The 15,371-nt window shown below is 39.1% G+C and overlaps 1 protein-coding gene and 1 long non-coding RNA gene across 2 annotated transcripts in view; one reads left to right on the top strand and one right to left on the bottom strand.

Annotated features, from left to right (window-relative positions):
- Positions 1-15,371, bottom strand: part of LOC115904843 — a 77,811-nt gene that overhangs the window by 16,369 nt on the left and 46,071 nt on the right. The gene's annotated exons all lie outside the window — the stretch shown is intronic.
- Positions 1-15,371, top strand: part of CLYBL (citrate lyase beta like) — a 164,993-nt gene that overhangs the window by 130,541 nt on the left and 19,081 nt on the right. Inside the window, exons 3-6 of the mRNA XM_030950586.1 lie at positions 6,191-6,379; positions 9,898-9,999; positions 11,764-11,857; positions 13,239-13,406. Of these exons, the coding sequence (XP_030806446.1) occupies positions 6,191-6,379; positions 9,898-9,999; positions 11,764-11,857; positions 13,239-13,406 (553 nt within the window). The remainder of the gene's footprint in view (positions 1-6,190; positions 6,380-9,897; positions 10,000-11,763; positions 11,858-13,238; positions 13,407-15,371) is intronic.

Raw genomic sequence — 15,371 nt, 5'->3', positions numbered from 1 at the left:
TGTGTTAATTGAAAGGTTGTTTACATCTCTTTTGTAAGTGTTTATAAAAGTTGGCAGACAGAAGAATAGCTGCCTACCTGCATGAACAAAACTTTGATTTATTTAAGCTGCTCTATATATTACTGTCATTAAAAATCTCTTGGAGCATTTCTGTACACATAATCTTAAGGTATAAGCCTGTCTCTTTGTTTATGTACACACAGACACACATATACCATTCTGTATCATTTTTGCTACTGAGACATTTATACTCAGTCCTCATATTATGTGAATATTTCTATGTGCCAGTTCATTCTAGCAACGTACTGGCCTCTGTTTAAATTTCTCTGAGATATGTGCAAGTCAGAAAAGTCAGAAAAATACCTTGATGACAATTTATGGAAATGCCTTGCTGTTGCATTCAAATCCACATCCTTGGACAGTCAGGCTCAGCAGAAATTTAGTATGACATAGTTGAGAACCCCTAAAGCTTTGTTGGGATTCCTGAACCCTGGCTCCTGGCTGCTGGCTGAGACAACCTCAGGCTCTTGTCCACTGGTTCTCCACATTGACAGCATCTCAGGACAGGCCACCTGACCACCATATGTGGAAATTGCCCAGCTTTGATGGTATTGGATAGACCCCCACCTAATATCTTCAGGATCCACATTGTCCACGCTAGTAGAGGGAGGGAGAGCCTTGCTAGGCTGACATGGCAGCAAGCACTCCCAGCTGTTCCTGGACAGATTTTAGAGATCTTTTATTTTAAAAATACAGGGTAGCTATTGTTGATAAGTGCACTGATGTGTTCCCAGACCTTAAATGGAACTTCTAGAGAAATAGGCAAAGAAATTTGGTTTCCTGAGCAGAGCATAATTAAATTGCTGCTTACACAATGCTGGCTGCTACTGACGTTTGCATCATTTTAGTGTTGCTAGACCATGTACTGCATGTAAGGACAATTAGCAGAGCAGAGAGAAAAGCAGCAGATGCTAGAAGCGCACAGAGTTAGATTACTCATTTTGATGTCATGAAGAATCTTTTTCAGAGAAGTGGAAAGGTTGGTATTAAACAAAAAAAAAAAAAAAAGGCCAAACCATTATTAAAGGAATACTATGAAGATTTCAGGAAACAGTAGCAGCAAAATCAGTGTCTTACAGTATGCTAAAACATATGTTTACCTGAAATACAGAGGAGGGACAGCAATATACATGATGGAGACTCTATTCTCCCTGCTCCTCCTCACTCCTGCCCCTTTTTTCCTTTAGGACTGGTTACATGGTGGGTGGAACCAAAAGAAAATGTGTTCTAAAATTTCTTAAACCTTTAAAAACTTGCTAACTGATTATCTGCTCAGAGGCAAAAATAAGAAAATATTTAATGACCACTTCCTGGAGGCTTTGTGCATAGTTTTTCAGTTTTTCAGTCTAACAAGACTAACTAGAAATATATACTTGTCATTTCAAAGATTTATTTTCATGAGTACCTCATATATGTAAGGTAGAAAGCAAGTCTCATGAGACAAGTACCTGCTGCTCTCAGATGCACTCCACTCCCCATTTATGATTCTCTTTGTTTCCTTAAAAACAAATGCAATTTGTCTTTTCTCTTGCCAATCCCATTTGTGAATTTGAAACTAAATGGCATTTGTACGCTATCATTCTGTATGGCATCACTCCATTGATGGAGAGTTATGCATGGAGAAGGTGTCAGACTTTCTGCCTGCAGAAACTCTATTATGAGCAAAATCTACTATAGGTATACGATGTGTATGTGCTCTTCTACAAAATCTTATTTGAGACGTGCATTTGTATGGCATGCACTAATACAAGTGACAAAAGATTCAGCAATGTCAAGTTCTGTAAACAAACCACTCCAAGGAATTAACAATACCACATAATTGTATGTTTTTACCATGTCAGACATGTCACAAAAAAAGAACTTGAATTGTGATTATAGTAATTAATTTTTCCTCTCTTATTTGAAACATGCCAACTTATTATGGCATTGAGGATGATAGATTCTGGCCTGGCATTTTAGTACATCATATATTTACATTTCCACATGAAGAACCGTTACCAAAAGATGTTAACAGGATGAGATCTATATATAAACATATATTTAAGTATGACCACTATCTTTACACTAAGACCAGGAGGTCTTTAGAAAAAAAGGGGGAAGACTAGGCAAGAAAAATAAAGCAGAACAGAGATTTTGTCCTTAAAATCAGGTAGGTCTAGAAATCTAGAAAAAAGTGATGAAAAGCAGGATTGTAGGGAATTGTACCAGTTAGAAAAGAAAGAAGAAAATATATTTTTTCCATCTGCTGTTAATCTGACCATCTTTTGCTGTATTAACAGTGTGTCCAAGGTGAGTGGGTGGCTGAACGTCCAGCTCAGTGGCATTCTTTCTTCTTTAGTTTTTCTGTTCTGAAGTGGAAATTTCTATGTTTTGACATATAGCGTACAGGAAAAAAAAGTGATAAAAGGAAAGAAAGGAGAAATGGAAAGGTACTGATTCAGATGATGGGAAACTGTTTCCAAATACTGTTACCAAAGGCACACATTCAGGTGCACTAATACAGTGTGGTTTTATCAAGAAGCCCAAGGGGCTCCCTCTTTGCTGCCACCCCCTTCCCTGAGTCTCGTGCTCTGCCTGCCTGATCCCATCCGACAGTAGAGCTGATACCGCACTAATCCCCTCAAGTTTGGGACTAATGAACTAACTGCTGGGCTGCCGCCACGGAGCTTGGTCCCAAACTATACTGTACTTCACACTCGATTTATTCTCCAGATGGCGAGACTGCGCAGCCCTGCCGCGAGGGACCACCTCTTCCACTGGAGTGTAAAAGTGGACGGATGTTGTTTTCTTTGCAGATTTGATAATTCAGAGCTAGAAACTCATGAGGATGGTTAGTTATTAGGTTTAATGGGTGCCAGTGGAGCCGGCAATGTGCGTATTCCCATTTTTAATTTCAGTGTGTGTGTGTGTTTGGGTAGCAATGGATTTGTCAGCAACGCTGCGTCACCGAAACCTTTATCTTCACCAGTTGGCGTAGCTGCACATGATAATGAACCTCTTCCTGTGTCCTCCTCAGAGTCAAACAGAAGGGGTGCTAAAGTAGCCACCCTGACCAACCATTTTTTTCCTCACTGAGCTTTCCAGCACATATTTAAAGTATTTTAATAGCATCACTATTTGCTATGAAGCTCTCTGTTGTCTTTCTCTCTTGTTCAGTTTGATAAAGAACCCAGTTCACATGGGACCCAAGGAGGATACCACCATCCCAAGCTACTTGAGCATGAAATATTTTACTTAATGATTGGGTTTATTTCTTTATCAGCTGTTCTTTCATGACAAAGCATTATCTGATGTTGTAGCTCTCATGTGAAGAACAGGGCAATGTTTTTCTCACCATTTCTTAAAAATTCTAGTTTTCCCATTCTTGGCAATAAGGATATTACTGTATCAAGGACTACCTTTTTCTCTGTTACAATTTTGGAGTAGTTCATCTAGGTTAGGATTTTTGCTGTTGCACGAATTCTACAATAAGAATAACCTCTACACTTCCCTGCCTAATGAGGCAGAAAGGGCTCTCCCTTTTCTCCATGTTTTTAGTGCATTTGGTCAAAGGTTTTAGTATATAATTTTTTTATTTACCCATGAAATGTTTTATTGGAAACCTTTATGGGAACTTGATACTCCCCACTAACATTAGTCAGATTTCCTCCATTGTAGGAAGGGTAGGCACAGAGTCAGCCCCCTCACAAGCTCTGGCTTTGGCAGCCAGGTCACATCAGTTTGTTCCACAATTAAAAACATAAATTGATTCTTGCAGTGGAAACTATAGTGACCAGAAGTATTATATCATGGAAAGGAAACATTTCCATTCCTGGAGTATCTAGGCAGACAGATCTAATTCATAGCAGTTCTAAGAAAACACATCAATTCTCAACCCAACAGATGGCATGGGTGTGTTAACTAACATAGCAACATATTTTCTATTAAAATATGGGAAAAAACATCAACCCCCTCCCCATGTTTGTTGGTTGGTATAAATTCAGTGAAGTTGTTGGTTATTTTTGGGATACATACCAGAGGGCTGCACATTTAGTTTATGTAAATTGATAACAGCAACAGCCTGTTAATAAGTGTTTTGTATGGAAATATACCTAGAAAGACACGATCTGTCTTTTTTGGGAAGGGAGTTTGCAGACTGAGGAGAAAACCAGATATGAGATGGTCTAGTGCTCATTATTATATTCTAAAAAAAATCATAACAAATTAGGCTGCAAGTTTGCTGGAGATGTGTCTTCAGCTGGAACTGAGTGCTGCCTTAGAGGATACTTTGGGAAGATCTCTCTTTTGCAAATTGCATCGGTGTGTGCTGAAACGGTGATAATCTGACTTTAATTAAAAGCATAAATTGGTTTGGAGTGTGATTTTAAGCTACCCTTCTGCATCATGTCCAGAAGCTTTGAGCTCATCCCTAGAAACCTGTTACCCTGAGTAAGAGAAGGAAAACACAGGGGATTTGTATTTCCCAGTATTGGCATCATACAGCTGGGTTTAGCAAATTTGGAAGAGCCATTTCAGACAGCCACGGGCCGGAGCTGTCTTCCAGCTGGACGTGTTTGTACTAAACTGTGTGCATGTTTATGTGGCTTTCCTAATGGCTCCAGACAGAGTCTGTTCACAGCAGCTCACGTGTTTTAGGTTGCATTTTCCAGAGATTCCCTCTGAAGGCACCCCTTGATGGCAGCCCAGGGATGCATACATGGGTGCCTTGTTCCCGTCTGTCCCATTAACAGGCATATGCTCCCAGCCTTCAGAGGAGCACGGCTAGTAGCCCCAAGCTGAAGGCTGTTTGCTTCAGATTTCATTAACTTTCTGCTTCATTATTCCTTTCTTTTAACCAGTTAGAGCCACCAATTGCTTTTCTCTAAACTTACCCTAATTATCAGGGGTCCCAGCCCTGTAAATCAGTACACTGCAGAGCTGTCTTAAACTGGCCTGGGAGACCCTGTTCTCATCGGTCCTGACAACTGTAAGCTACTGTTCCCTCACACTGTTTAACTCAGACCACATTGGGAAACCACCTCTGCCCCTCTTGCCGGCAGAGGTTTGCATCCGTCTGGTTTAAATCTACTGTCATGTGCTCTCTTGCTGATTTGTATTAGCCTGGATATTAACTTTGATGATTTCTTTTTGTTGCTTTTTTCCTCTTGAGTTTGCCTTTTTTCTTGAAAAGCATCTCTATTCAGCAACTGCATATTGTTGAAGTCATTCCTGAGCCTCCATGACTCAGGAGCTTTAAAGTTTTATTAGCCCCATAAAAACTCTTCACAAATGAAATGATAAGTGTGCGTTTTGACAATGCAAATTTGTTAGGGGCTGTTGGTGAGTGGAAGGAATTTGGGGTTGAAACTTCAGTTGGCAGGAAGCAAGGAACCTAGCACCTTCCTTCGTCCCCTACCCCCTTCTCCAGGCCAAGAAATGCATTTCATTTCAGAAGAGCATGCCAGTATTCTTCATGCAAATCAACCGTTAAACAGATTTGTAAATTTACTTTCACAAAAATAGCAAACGACCAGGGGAAGTGTGTGTCTTTGGAGATTTTATTTTGTACCAACAGAATGCCCTTTCATGTGGTCTAAGAAAAACCTTGGAGTTATTTCAGTGTTGTTTTTATATGCAAGTTGTGAATTCTGTTACTGCCTTTAATGCACTTTGAATACATGGGGTAAAGGAAAACCAAAGAGGTATATATACGTCTGTACTTTTTGACATTCAGGCAAAATTACAGAGCTAAATTACAAAAATTAATTTTTTATGCAAATTTAAGAATATGCCATTCTTGAGAGAGCAGACAGTTAGCGCAACATATTATGTTAGCATAAAGATTTGTGTTTGTTAACATGTTCAGCACTAGCAGACACAAAAGTCTTGTTTTCTGCAAGTGGTAGAAACCCCATGCATTGAATTTACCAGTTATAAAGAAACAGTATACAGGAAGGTAAAATTGTGAGGTTCTGGTGATGTCTGCTTCAAAGTCCAAGAGTGACAGACATTTTGGGGAAAACACTATATTGGCTGTCTAGCTTTTCCCCCATGTCATTTCAACAAGTCTTCTTCTCGGTGCATTTTTCTGTCGATAGAAAATATGTTTTCTTTTCCTTTCCTTGTGCATCTGAACTCATATATACTGTAGAGAGAAGCAAGGCTGAACATCGTGAAAACCCTTGAAGAGTTTGACTTAGGCCATGGTGAAAAGTGTGTCAGGATAAACTCTGTGTCCAGTGGCCTTGCAGAAGAAGATCTAGAGGTGCTTTTGCAGTCCAAGACCCTGCCTTCAAGCATGATGCTGCCAAAGGTTGAAAATGTTGAGGAAATAAGATGGGTGAGTACCAACAACACAGTAGCTTTTGACTGAAGCTGTTGGGCCAAGTTCACGCAGGCACAGAGATGAATGACTGTGAGTTAAGAGGAAGGCTGCAAATGCCATATGATGTTGTTGCTTGGCTGAGGTAATTGGGCAGTGCATCCACTTAAATGTGTGTGTGTGATGTGCTGTATAAAAAGCATATATGGAACACGTTTATAAAGAAAACCAGGTGTATTTGTCCCACGACTGACAAAGAACCAATATTGCTGTCAGAATATATTATCAAAAGTAGAAGGGTAAGTGCCTGACTCTTCTCAGACTACCCTAACAAGCAAAATTATTGTCTGTCCAAGAGCCTTAGTTACGTGCATTGGAAGCAGGAGATGGGAAACCATGTTAGCAACATATGAAAAAATGGGTTGGGGGGAAGGTCACTCCTTGGGGCAACTGGAGGAACAAACAGGAAGCTTTTAACTAGTGTTTTTAATTAGCACAGATATTATTTCCTGAACAGTTCTCTACTTCTTCCTTTTTAATTGCTGACAGGTGTGTTTGTGTTTCACAACTGACTTTTCAGCCAATAAAAAGCTGAAATGTAAATGGTTGGCATGTCAAATTACTTAAGAAAACTTTGAAATAGGCCTAATTATGCCATAATTGTTTTAATTGTCAAAAAAGAGGGATGCTTGTTTGGATATACCATTATTGCTGTAACACACCAGTAAAGGAATAATGCTTAATTATTCACTTCATATTTTTTGCAAACCGCTAGCTGAGCAACTAGCACGCGTGCAAGCTGTGATGAAAGGCAGGCAGGCGCATTAGGGTCTATTTTAATCTCAGCACCTAACCTTGATCAGGCCATGGAGATGGGCCTGAGCACACCACAGAGCACAGCCCCATACGCCGGGTGTGGGACAGGCCCCGTCCGTGCCGTGGCGCTGCGCCTTCGACCTCCACCACTCGCCACGGAAGGTTCTCCATCCCCTTCCACCAACGAGTAATTAAATTAACCAGAGTGCACCTCTCAGGGTTTACAGCCGTGTAAGTGTTAGACAGAACTTGTCAGTGATGAATATTCATGATACCAAAATGGCAGAGTCCTTGCTGCCACCAAGTAGGTTTTGCAGGGAGATGGGATGCCAGGGCTCTTTGTCACCTCATCCTCTTCCACCTTCCCTCTGACTAACCTTTATTTCCATCATGGAAAACAAGCCAACCCCAGAAGCTTCTGCATCACTGTCCTTCTTTTGCTTCCCTCTCCCTTTGCCCAACCTTTGCACACAAAGAACATGCTCTGCCTAACGCCGCTGCGTTCTTTTCCCAATCCTCAAAAAATTCACTCCAGCATGATTTTTCAGCCTCCCAGAAGCTGTTTCTTTCCCCCCACGCACACCCGCTCCCCCCCTTCATTTTTATTTATGTGCAGCAGAAAACCTGGAGGCTGATGCACAACTAAAAGATGGGCTTACTTGTTTTCTTTTGTGTGAGAATCTCTTGCTTTCCTTTTGTCCCTAGTGTGGGTACTTGTTTGACTGGCATGGCTTATTGGACTATAACAAGCGTAAGCTCTCCCTCCTTTGTGGCGGGACAATTCTCCCACAAATCCCGACCAGTGTGCATTCTTCCCGACACACTATTGGGTGTGCACTGGAATTGAAAGAATTGCTGAGGCCTTGCTACTTCATCCCCTCCCCAAGCTTTGTGGGTTTTTTTTTTCCCCCGCCTTCTTCTTTTTTTTTTCCCTTTCTCCCTGAAATGAACACTTTACAGGGCCGGAAACATTTAATCGTCTCCTTTTGAAAAAAAAAATTAATTGAAACTTCTCCACTCGTTACCTTTTGTATTGGTGCTTATTGCAAATCTTTTACAAGGGAGAGGAAGGGAGGCAATATTTAATTAAATGTGCTCTGTTTTTTTTTGCTTTACCTTCAAAACAAAAGACAGCAAAAATTCCAGGAGTGTGATTTTTAAAATATTTTAAAATAAAAAAAGAACTCTGCTCTTTAACTTGCACCTAAAACATACACACAGTAGCATTTTTTTCCTCTTAAAAAAATTAAAACCAGGTAAGAGTCTTAAGAAGATATACTGATACCATTATATTATCTCATTTTCTGCATTTGCCTGGGTGAACTTTACTGTTTTCTGTCACTGTAGTAACCTGCCATACTGTTCAGAGTGAATTAATTTTTTTTTTCTCCTTGCACATTTTTGAGTGGAATTCTCTTCACTAAAGAAAAGTTATCAAGAGGGCCATGGTGATGATGCAGAGCAGAGATGAGAGGGCAGAATTCTTCATTGGAGAAAGCTGTGATTTATTTTGGCCTAATTGTAAAGTTACTGCAAATTGCTGGAAAGCGTTTTTTTTTTCCAAGATCTGGGTGATTAGATTTTCCTTCTTTTGGGGAGGGGTGGTGGGGGGAAGCTAAAAGGGGAAATAACACCTCTAATCCAGCTTCTGGTAAATAGGCTGCCAGCTTTTAAAATGAGTTTCCTTTCTATTAGTCAGAATATTATGCTAAGCCTTAAGCATTAGTTTTTTATGTTGCCATAGCAGCCTTATTCCTGCAGGGTTGTGACCTGCGATGATTACAGTACAAAGCTTATAGGGTCTTGAAACCCCCTTTGAAGATGAAAAGTCTTTGATGGTTTATATTTATGCAAATCTCTTAGATATGATTTACCCAACTGAGACTGAATGGAGAGATGATTAAAATTCCCTTTCCTTTGATATCCATTAATAGTTGAATATTCCTTAAATTTAAAATATATGCATATGTGATTTTTGTCTTTATTTACTAACATTTTTGCAGTACCTGCAATATGTTTATCTTGACGCAAATTACTCGATCTGGACAGACATAAGACATTTACAATATAGGGTTGAAGGTTTCCCCCCTTTTTTTTTTTTTTTTTTCCTTTTGAAAGGGGAAAAATCTGTGCAAGAGCTTTTGTATGTTTCCAGATGATAGATTTTGGAATTTGGGCTACCCCACTGGCAGCTCAGAGCTAGCTGTGAACTGGTCTCATGGAAAAAATTGGCAAGCTTTGGTCTTCAAAGAATTAAACTTCCTTTTTAAGGCCTTCCTAGGTAAGCTAAAAATTATGAAGAAAAGCCTATTGAACAAAAGGGTAACGGTGCCGTAATGAATAATACGGATGCCACTTAGAAGGCTGGGGAGCGCTTCCAGTGATGGCAGTGCTGGACCTGAAACAAAACCGGACCTCAGGTACAGCAGCACTTCATTGTTTTCCACAGCCCACTGATTTGCATTTCACTAAGCCAGGGTGAGAGGTGCTAAGCTTGGAATTTTTTTTTTCCTTGCAAACCAGCCTCCAAATTTAGAAATGTATGGGAATGTTGCAGTTTCAGATCACAGGCCTTGTTAAAAGCTGTTCTAATTTTTTTAGTTATCAGGTTTTGGGGTGGGGAGGGGCGTTTGTTACAGTCAGGTGAATATTTGCCATGTTGTGTATACATGTAGATTGTTCTTTTTTTCCCTATGATAGCTCATTCTGTCTAGTTTTAGTTTTCAGACAAATTCTTACATCACCTAAAAGGCCGAACACTTGTAGAACCAATGAATTTTATCCCCTTTGTGGAAACTGCAATGGGCTTGCTCAATTTTAAGGTAAGAAACTCTTGAAGTGTTCATATTTTGCCATCTCAGCAAACTAGGATAAGCAGAATACTTCTCAGTCTCTCCCTGATTTCACCAAGGAAAAGAGGTTGAAAAATACAAAATGTAATCTTCAATCCCCAAAAACATTTGCACGTTGATCTCTGATGTTTGTATTGTAAAGGCCTTCATGAATTCAAAGTATTCCAGTGACAGAACCGTTCCAGACAATCCACACCAAATAGCAAAACCTCTCTTCATTCCTGTTACTGTTTTGAACACACTTGAAGTGGAAAAAGGCCTCTGCAAAGATTTGGAATACTCCATGTTGCAGGCTATTTAGTAGCTGTCAGACACAACTTTTGTGTAACACTTAGTTTGAAATAAGAGTTAATCATCATCTCACTATTGCTAAACTTGCTTCTTTATAATGGTTTCTACTAATAATGTTACAACCAAATTCCATGCTATTGTTTCTTTGTCTGTATGATGGAGTGTTTAATGCTAAGATTAGAAGCAGAATTCACTTTGAAAATACCAGAAGAACATGCTTATTTTTTAGGGTAATTTTAGATCAAATTTAATTTATTAATTTCTTTTTAATATAAATCACTCCCCAACCCTTCCTATGGAGTCCAGGTTTTTCAGAATGGCAAGGCAACGTGATAATGAAACAGAAGAGCTCGTACATGCACAAGGAACTCTGTGTTCCCCTCCCAGGCTCTAAGGGAAAAGTTTCAAACCAGCTGAGGACGCAAAGATCAGAAGTACCTCCAGAAGTACCTCACAGGCAGCCTGATCGTTTGATACAGCCATTTATCTTACAGCACACCTCACCTATCTGCGAGCAAGATAAAGCCATAACCAAATGGACACGCTCCTGTCCAGTGTGCAAACACAGAATTAGATCATATATTAAACCATTGAGGTTTTTCTTCACCTACAGTATTTTATAGTGGAGGTTTAATGTTGCAGTTGCTGATGCTGGCAGGAGAGTTCCCTTTTAAAGCACACTCTGTTACAAAATAATTCTGTGTCCCACCAGCTGCTATAGAAGAACACCCGTTAGTAGAGCTGGTAATTACATGTCTCTCTCCATGTACCTTAACCTTAAAAGATACTAATATTATCCAAACAGCCATATAAAATAGCAATACTACTCTCCTCATGAAAAAAGCTACAGCAGAAAAATTGTTTTAGTTTTATTTTAGTGCTTTTCTGCAGCACTTGTTGCATTTTTAACTTCCTTAGCTTATTTTTAGTTATATGTAGACAGAGACTTTAAAGTGGCAATCCTTCTATCTTGTAAGGAACTTAAAATAATTGTAAACCATTAATAGTATTTATTTCATAAAAGAGTTTCTGATCTTTATTTCTGTTTTTCGTGCAGATATATTACTTGTCAAACTAATAAAATTTAATACTTTTTGTTTGTTGTTAAGCAATATTTGCCAAATGTATTGTTTCATATCGCTACATAAATGTCTGAAGTAGTGCTCACAGTAACACCTGGGGCATAATGTAAACCAGAAGGTGGGGAACCTGTTATGGATGTCCAGTGTTTGCTATCTTGGTGCTTAGGGAAAGCAAAATACTTTTTTCTTTTGCTGAGTCATTTTAAAGCACTGTGCATTGTCGAGCACCTACAAGTGGCTTTGCTTAATAGGAGCAATATTCTCGGAAGGATTTTGGTAATGCTGGCTTGCTGTAACAGCCTCTGTAGTCTCTCTGCATCCTGCATTTCTGTAGACATTAATACTCTGTTCTCATTTGAAGGCTGTCTGTGAAGAAGCACTGAGAACAGGATCCCAGGCTGGCTTTCATTTGGATGCAGTTGTCTTTGGAGGAGAGGATTTCCGTGCCAGCATAGGTTGTTACTTGCCTCTTTACTATAAATGTTTATGTATGGCATTTGCTTCGGAGAAGCCTGTGAAATTTCTGACAGCAATAATTAAAGTAATGACATTTGAGTCTGCCTTTTATGTTTTCATTCTACTCCTTAATTTCTTTTCAGTGCAGAATGTACCACTGGCAATTTAAAACGTGGTCCTTGTGTTACAGGGCACTGAGACTTTCTTCTGCTTTTTGCCAGTCAGTACTAAAACTTAATTTAAAAAAAAACCACAAAAAACCCCAAAAACAGACCAAAAAAAAATAAACCCTCACCCTGTTGAGTCACTGAAATAATTTTAAAATATTGTATGCATAAGCAACATTCACTTGCTTTTTAGAACTACATTTGAAAGTCCTAAAATTCTGGTGTCCGCTTCATCACTTCTTTACATACACTGTCACTCAGGATTTTGACATCAAGCACAAACACTCTCCTGCTACATTTTGCTTTCATAAATTTATTTTAAAGACATCACATGTCAATACAGCCACATATTCACATGAAAGCACTATTAGTCTTCCTAAAAAATAAAAAGTGCTTCACTATTTCTTTTATAAGAGGGCACTTAGATTCTCTAATTTAAAGATAAAAGTACAGAGCTATGAACTCCTACATTAAAAATAAGTATGTTAATGTAAAAATCAGCATAGCTTTACTAAAATATTCCTTACAGACTGAAAATATCTAAATAGTAACCTTATGGCTATTATTGTTATTATTTTTTTCTCACTAGCCTTCACACGAGTATGTTGCTTAGCTGGTAGCCTGTGAGCGCATGAAGTCTCATGAATTCTTTTGCTTCTTCTCAGAAGTCATCTACCATCAATTTTTCATTCAAATACTAAAGCTTAAATATTCAGCTTAGGACATCAGTTGTGACAAGAATCAGAACCAAGGAAAGTGCAATTCTATTCTCAGTGTGAATTTTTTAACCATTTAGTTGGACCCAGTATATCAATTTGTGTAAAGCTTCTCTTGCTGTAATGCTTCTCACTGTACACGCAGTAAATAGCAAAATCTAATAATTACTTTCATTTTAGCCAAGTCAGCAGTCCTTACCAGACAAAGCTTCCACTGACTTCAGGCTTTCAACTTCTGATTTAAACTAAATCAAATCTGAGTTTATATGCTAGAGTTTAGAGGGACGTTATTTTTTATTTTTGCTAAAGCATCTTTTTTCCTCAGAAAAGCATCATTTTGACTCTACAGTATAGCCTTACATCCCTCTTCTATTTTCTAAATCAGTTGAATATAATCTCAAAGTTTTTTGAGATTTTTTTTTTACATAAGAAATATTTAAAACAGGAAGGTTTAAAACACTCTTGTCAGCTTTTCTTTGTTCTCATTATTTTCTCAGGTGCAACAAGCAGTAAGGAAACTCACGATATTCTATATGCCAGGCAAAAAATCATAGTCACAGCAAAGGCATTTGGCCTTCAAGCAATAGACCTTGTTTACATTGATTTCCATGATGAAGATGGGCTCCGCAGGCAATCGAGGGAAGGCGCCTCAATGGGATTCACTGGTACGACTTTTGCCCATGCCTCAAAAGAACGCGGACCTTGATCATTTTAAATAGGTTGCTACGTTTACTGTCACCTAGACAAATAACTTGATTTTCGTTTCAGGGCACTTATTGAAAAACTCATTGATATCAAGCTCTTCTGTGTTTATTACTATCTTAAAAATTGTGGCTGGAAATTTTGCCTGAAAAGTCACAGGCTGCTTTTTGAAACCATATGCCATGAAGCGTGTGACTGGTTTTGAAGAGAAGTTGGGGTAGAGGCTGTGCAGTGATTCCTCCCTTCCCGGAGCACGGGAAAGGCAATACTGTACTCTGCAATGGCTACTCCACAACTGGAGCCCTTTCTCTTTGTTTGAACAACAGCAGCAGTTAAAAAATACTTTTTAGGCAAAAAAATTGAGAAGTAAATCTCATATGCTAGATGCTAGGGGAAAGTTATTTTCTTATTGTTTTCTTTGGTTTGTTTGTCATCTCCTGGCTTTCTCCGTAGTGAGTGCTGGTAACACCTACGGGTATTGGCAGACAACAAGAGCAGCAGGCTCCTTGTCCCACAGTCCTGTAATGCAGCCTGTTACCCTGTGATTGGTGTACCAGGTCACTGGGACACCTCGTTGGGACACTGCAGCCACCAAAGACTGGGGGGCTGCAATAGAAAGCAGCCATTTGACACATGCATGAGAGAATTCTAACACACAGGACGAATACCACGTTTTTCTCTGACTGCCATCCAGGATACACATATGAGAATATCCCTTAGGTTTCTGTTACCAAAAGCATGGGTCCTAGCAATGCCACCTAGCAAACTCTGGTTTTACAGTTAGCTGTATATAATATCTTAAAGCACCAAACAAAAAGATAAGTGCAATTTTAAGTGACCTTGGTGTACAAGTAAAAGGATAGCAATCAGTGCTTTTCAGCACAAGCTCTGCTTTACTGTCTCTTGAGCTTTGACATTTGCAAGCCCAAGTCTTGTTTTGGAGATGAAATGGTTAGCTCCTCACAGCTACATTATCCACAGCCGTGTGGACTTCCACCCTTCCCTCGGCTGCCTTTGAAGTTGGGAAAATAATAGAGCTGCTGAATGGTAGCACCTGCTGACGGCTACCTAGTCTCAACCAATATTTCCTAGCTTAAGGAAAGGCTTCATTTTTGAAAAAACACAAACATCTGAACCTCCTGTTGACAGAAGATGGAGTTGCAGGTGCCTAGACCCTTTGAGAGCATTCTTTTTGAACGCTTAATGCACATTTAAATGTTTAACTGAGGCTGTCCGTTTAGGAAATTTAGAAATGTTCCGCATAACCAATGCTGATGGTGATTTGGACTCCACTGACTATATGGTGGAAGTTGTCTGACCTTAGAACAGGGTCCAGAAGACAAATAAAAAGGTCACGCAGCAATTTAGGGTGTAAAATTGCTTTCTATCTTGGCTGTACATGTATCATACTTGCCTTTCCATACAAGGAGTAAGGGCCCGTGAAAAGTACAGATTTTATTAAGGTGCTCTCACTGCACTTGCCCTCTGCCTCCTGCCTTTCTGCAGCTATCATCGACACTTTTCCAAAATTCAGCAAACAACCTGATAATCAGTCCAACTGTAATTAGAGATGGGGCAATACTGACTCTACTGATTTGGTGGGGGGAAAAAAATTAAAATCTGTTTGAGCTAAAACAAAACAGCATTTTTCCTTTTCCTCTGAAAAAGAAAAAATATTTTAGGTCAATCTAAAATATTTCACTTGTTTTTTGGCTTTTTGCTCTCAGTTTATCTAATATTTCTATAATCTTTCCTGCTTCTTTTGATTGAAATAAAATCTAATTTCAAAACTGATAGCAAAATCATTTTTTTTTCAAACCTATGCAAGTGTTTTTTCCAAATCTATATAAGTGAAACATTTTAACATTTCCAATTTCACATTCATCACAGAAAATTACAGATGGGCCTTAGCTTAATCCATGACCTTG

This window comes from Camarhynchus parvulus, chromosome 1 (genome assembly GCF_901933205.1).
Source record: "Camarhynchus parvulus chromosome 1, STF_HiC, whole genome shotgun sequence".
In the NCBI taxonomy this organism is placed as follows: domain Eukaryota; kingdom Metazoa; phylum Chordata; class Aves; order Passeriformes; family Thraupidae; genus Camarhynchus; species Camarhynchus parvulus.
The sequence above is the reverse complement of the archived record's forward strand: the minus strand, read 5'-3'. Positions and strand labels throughout refer to the sequence as shown.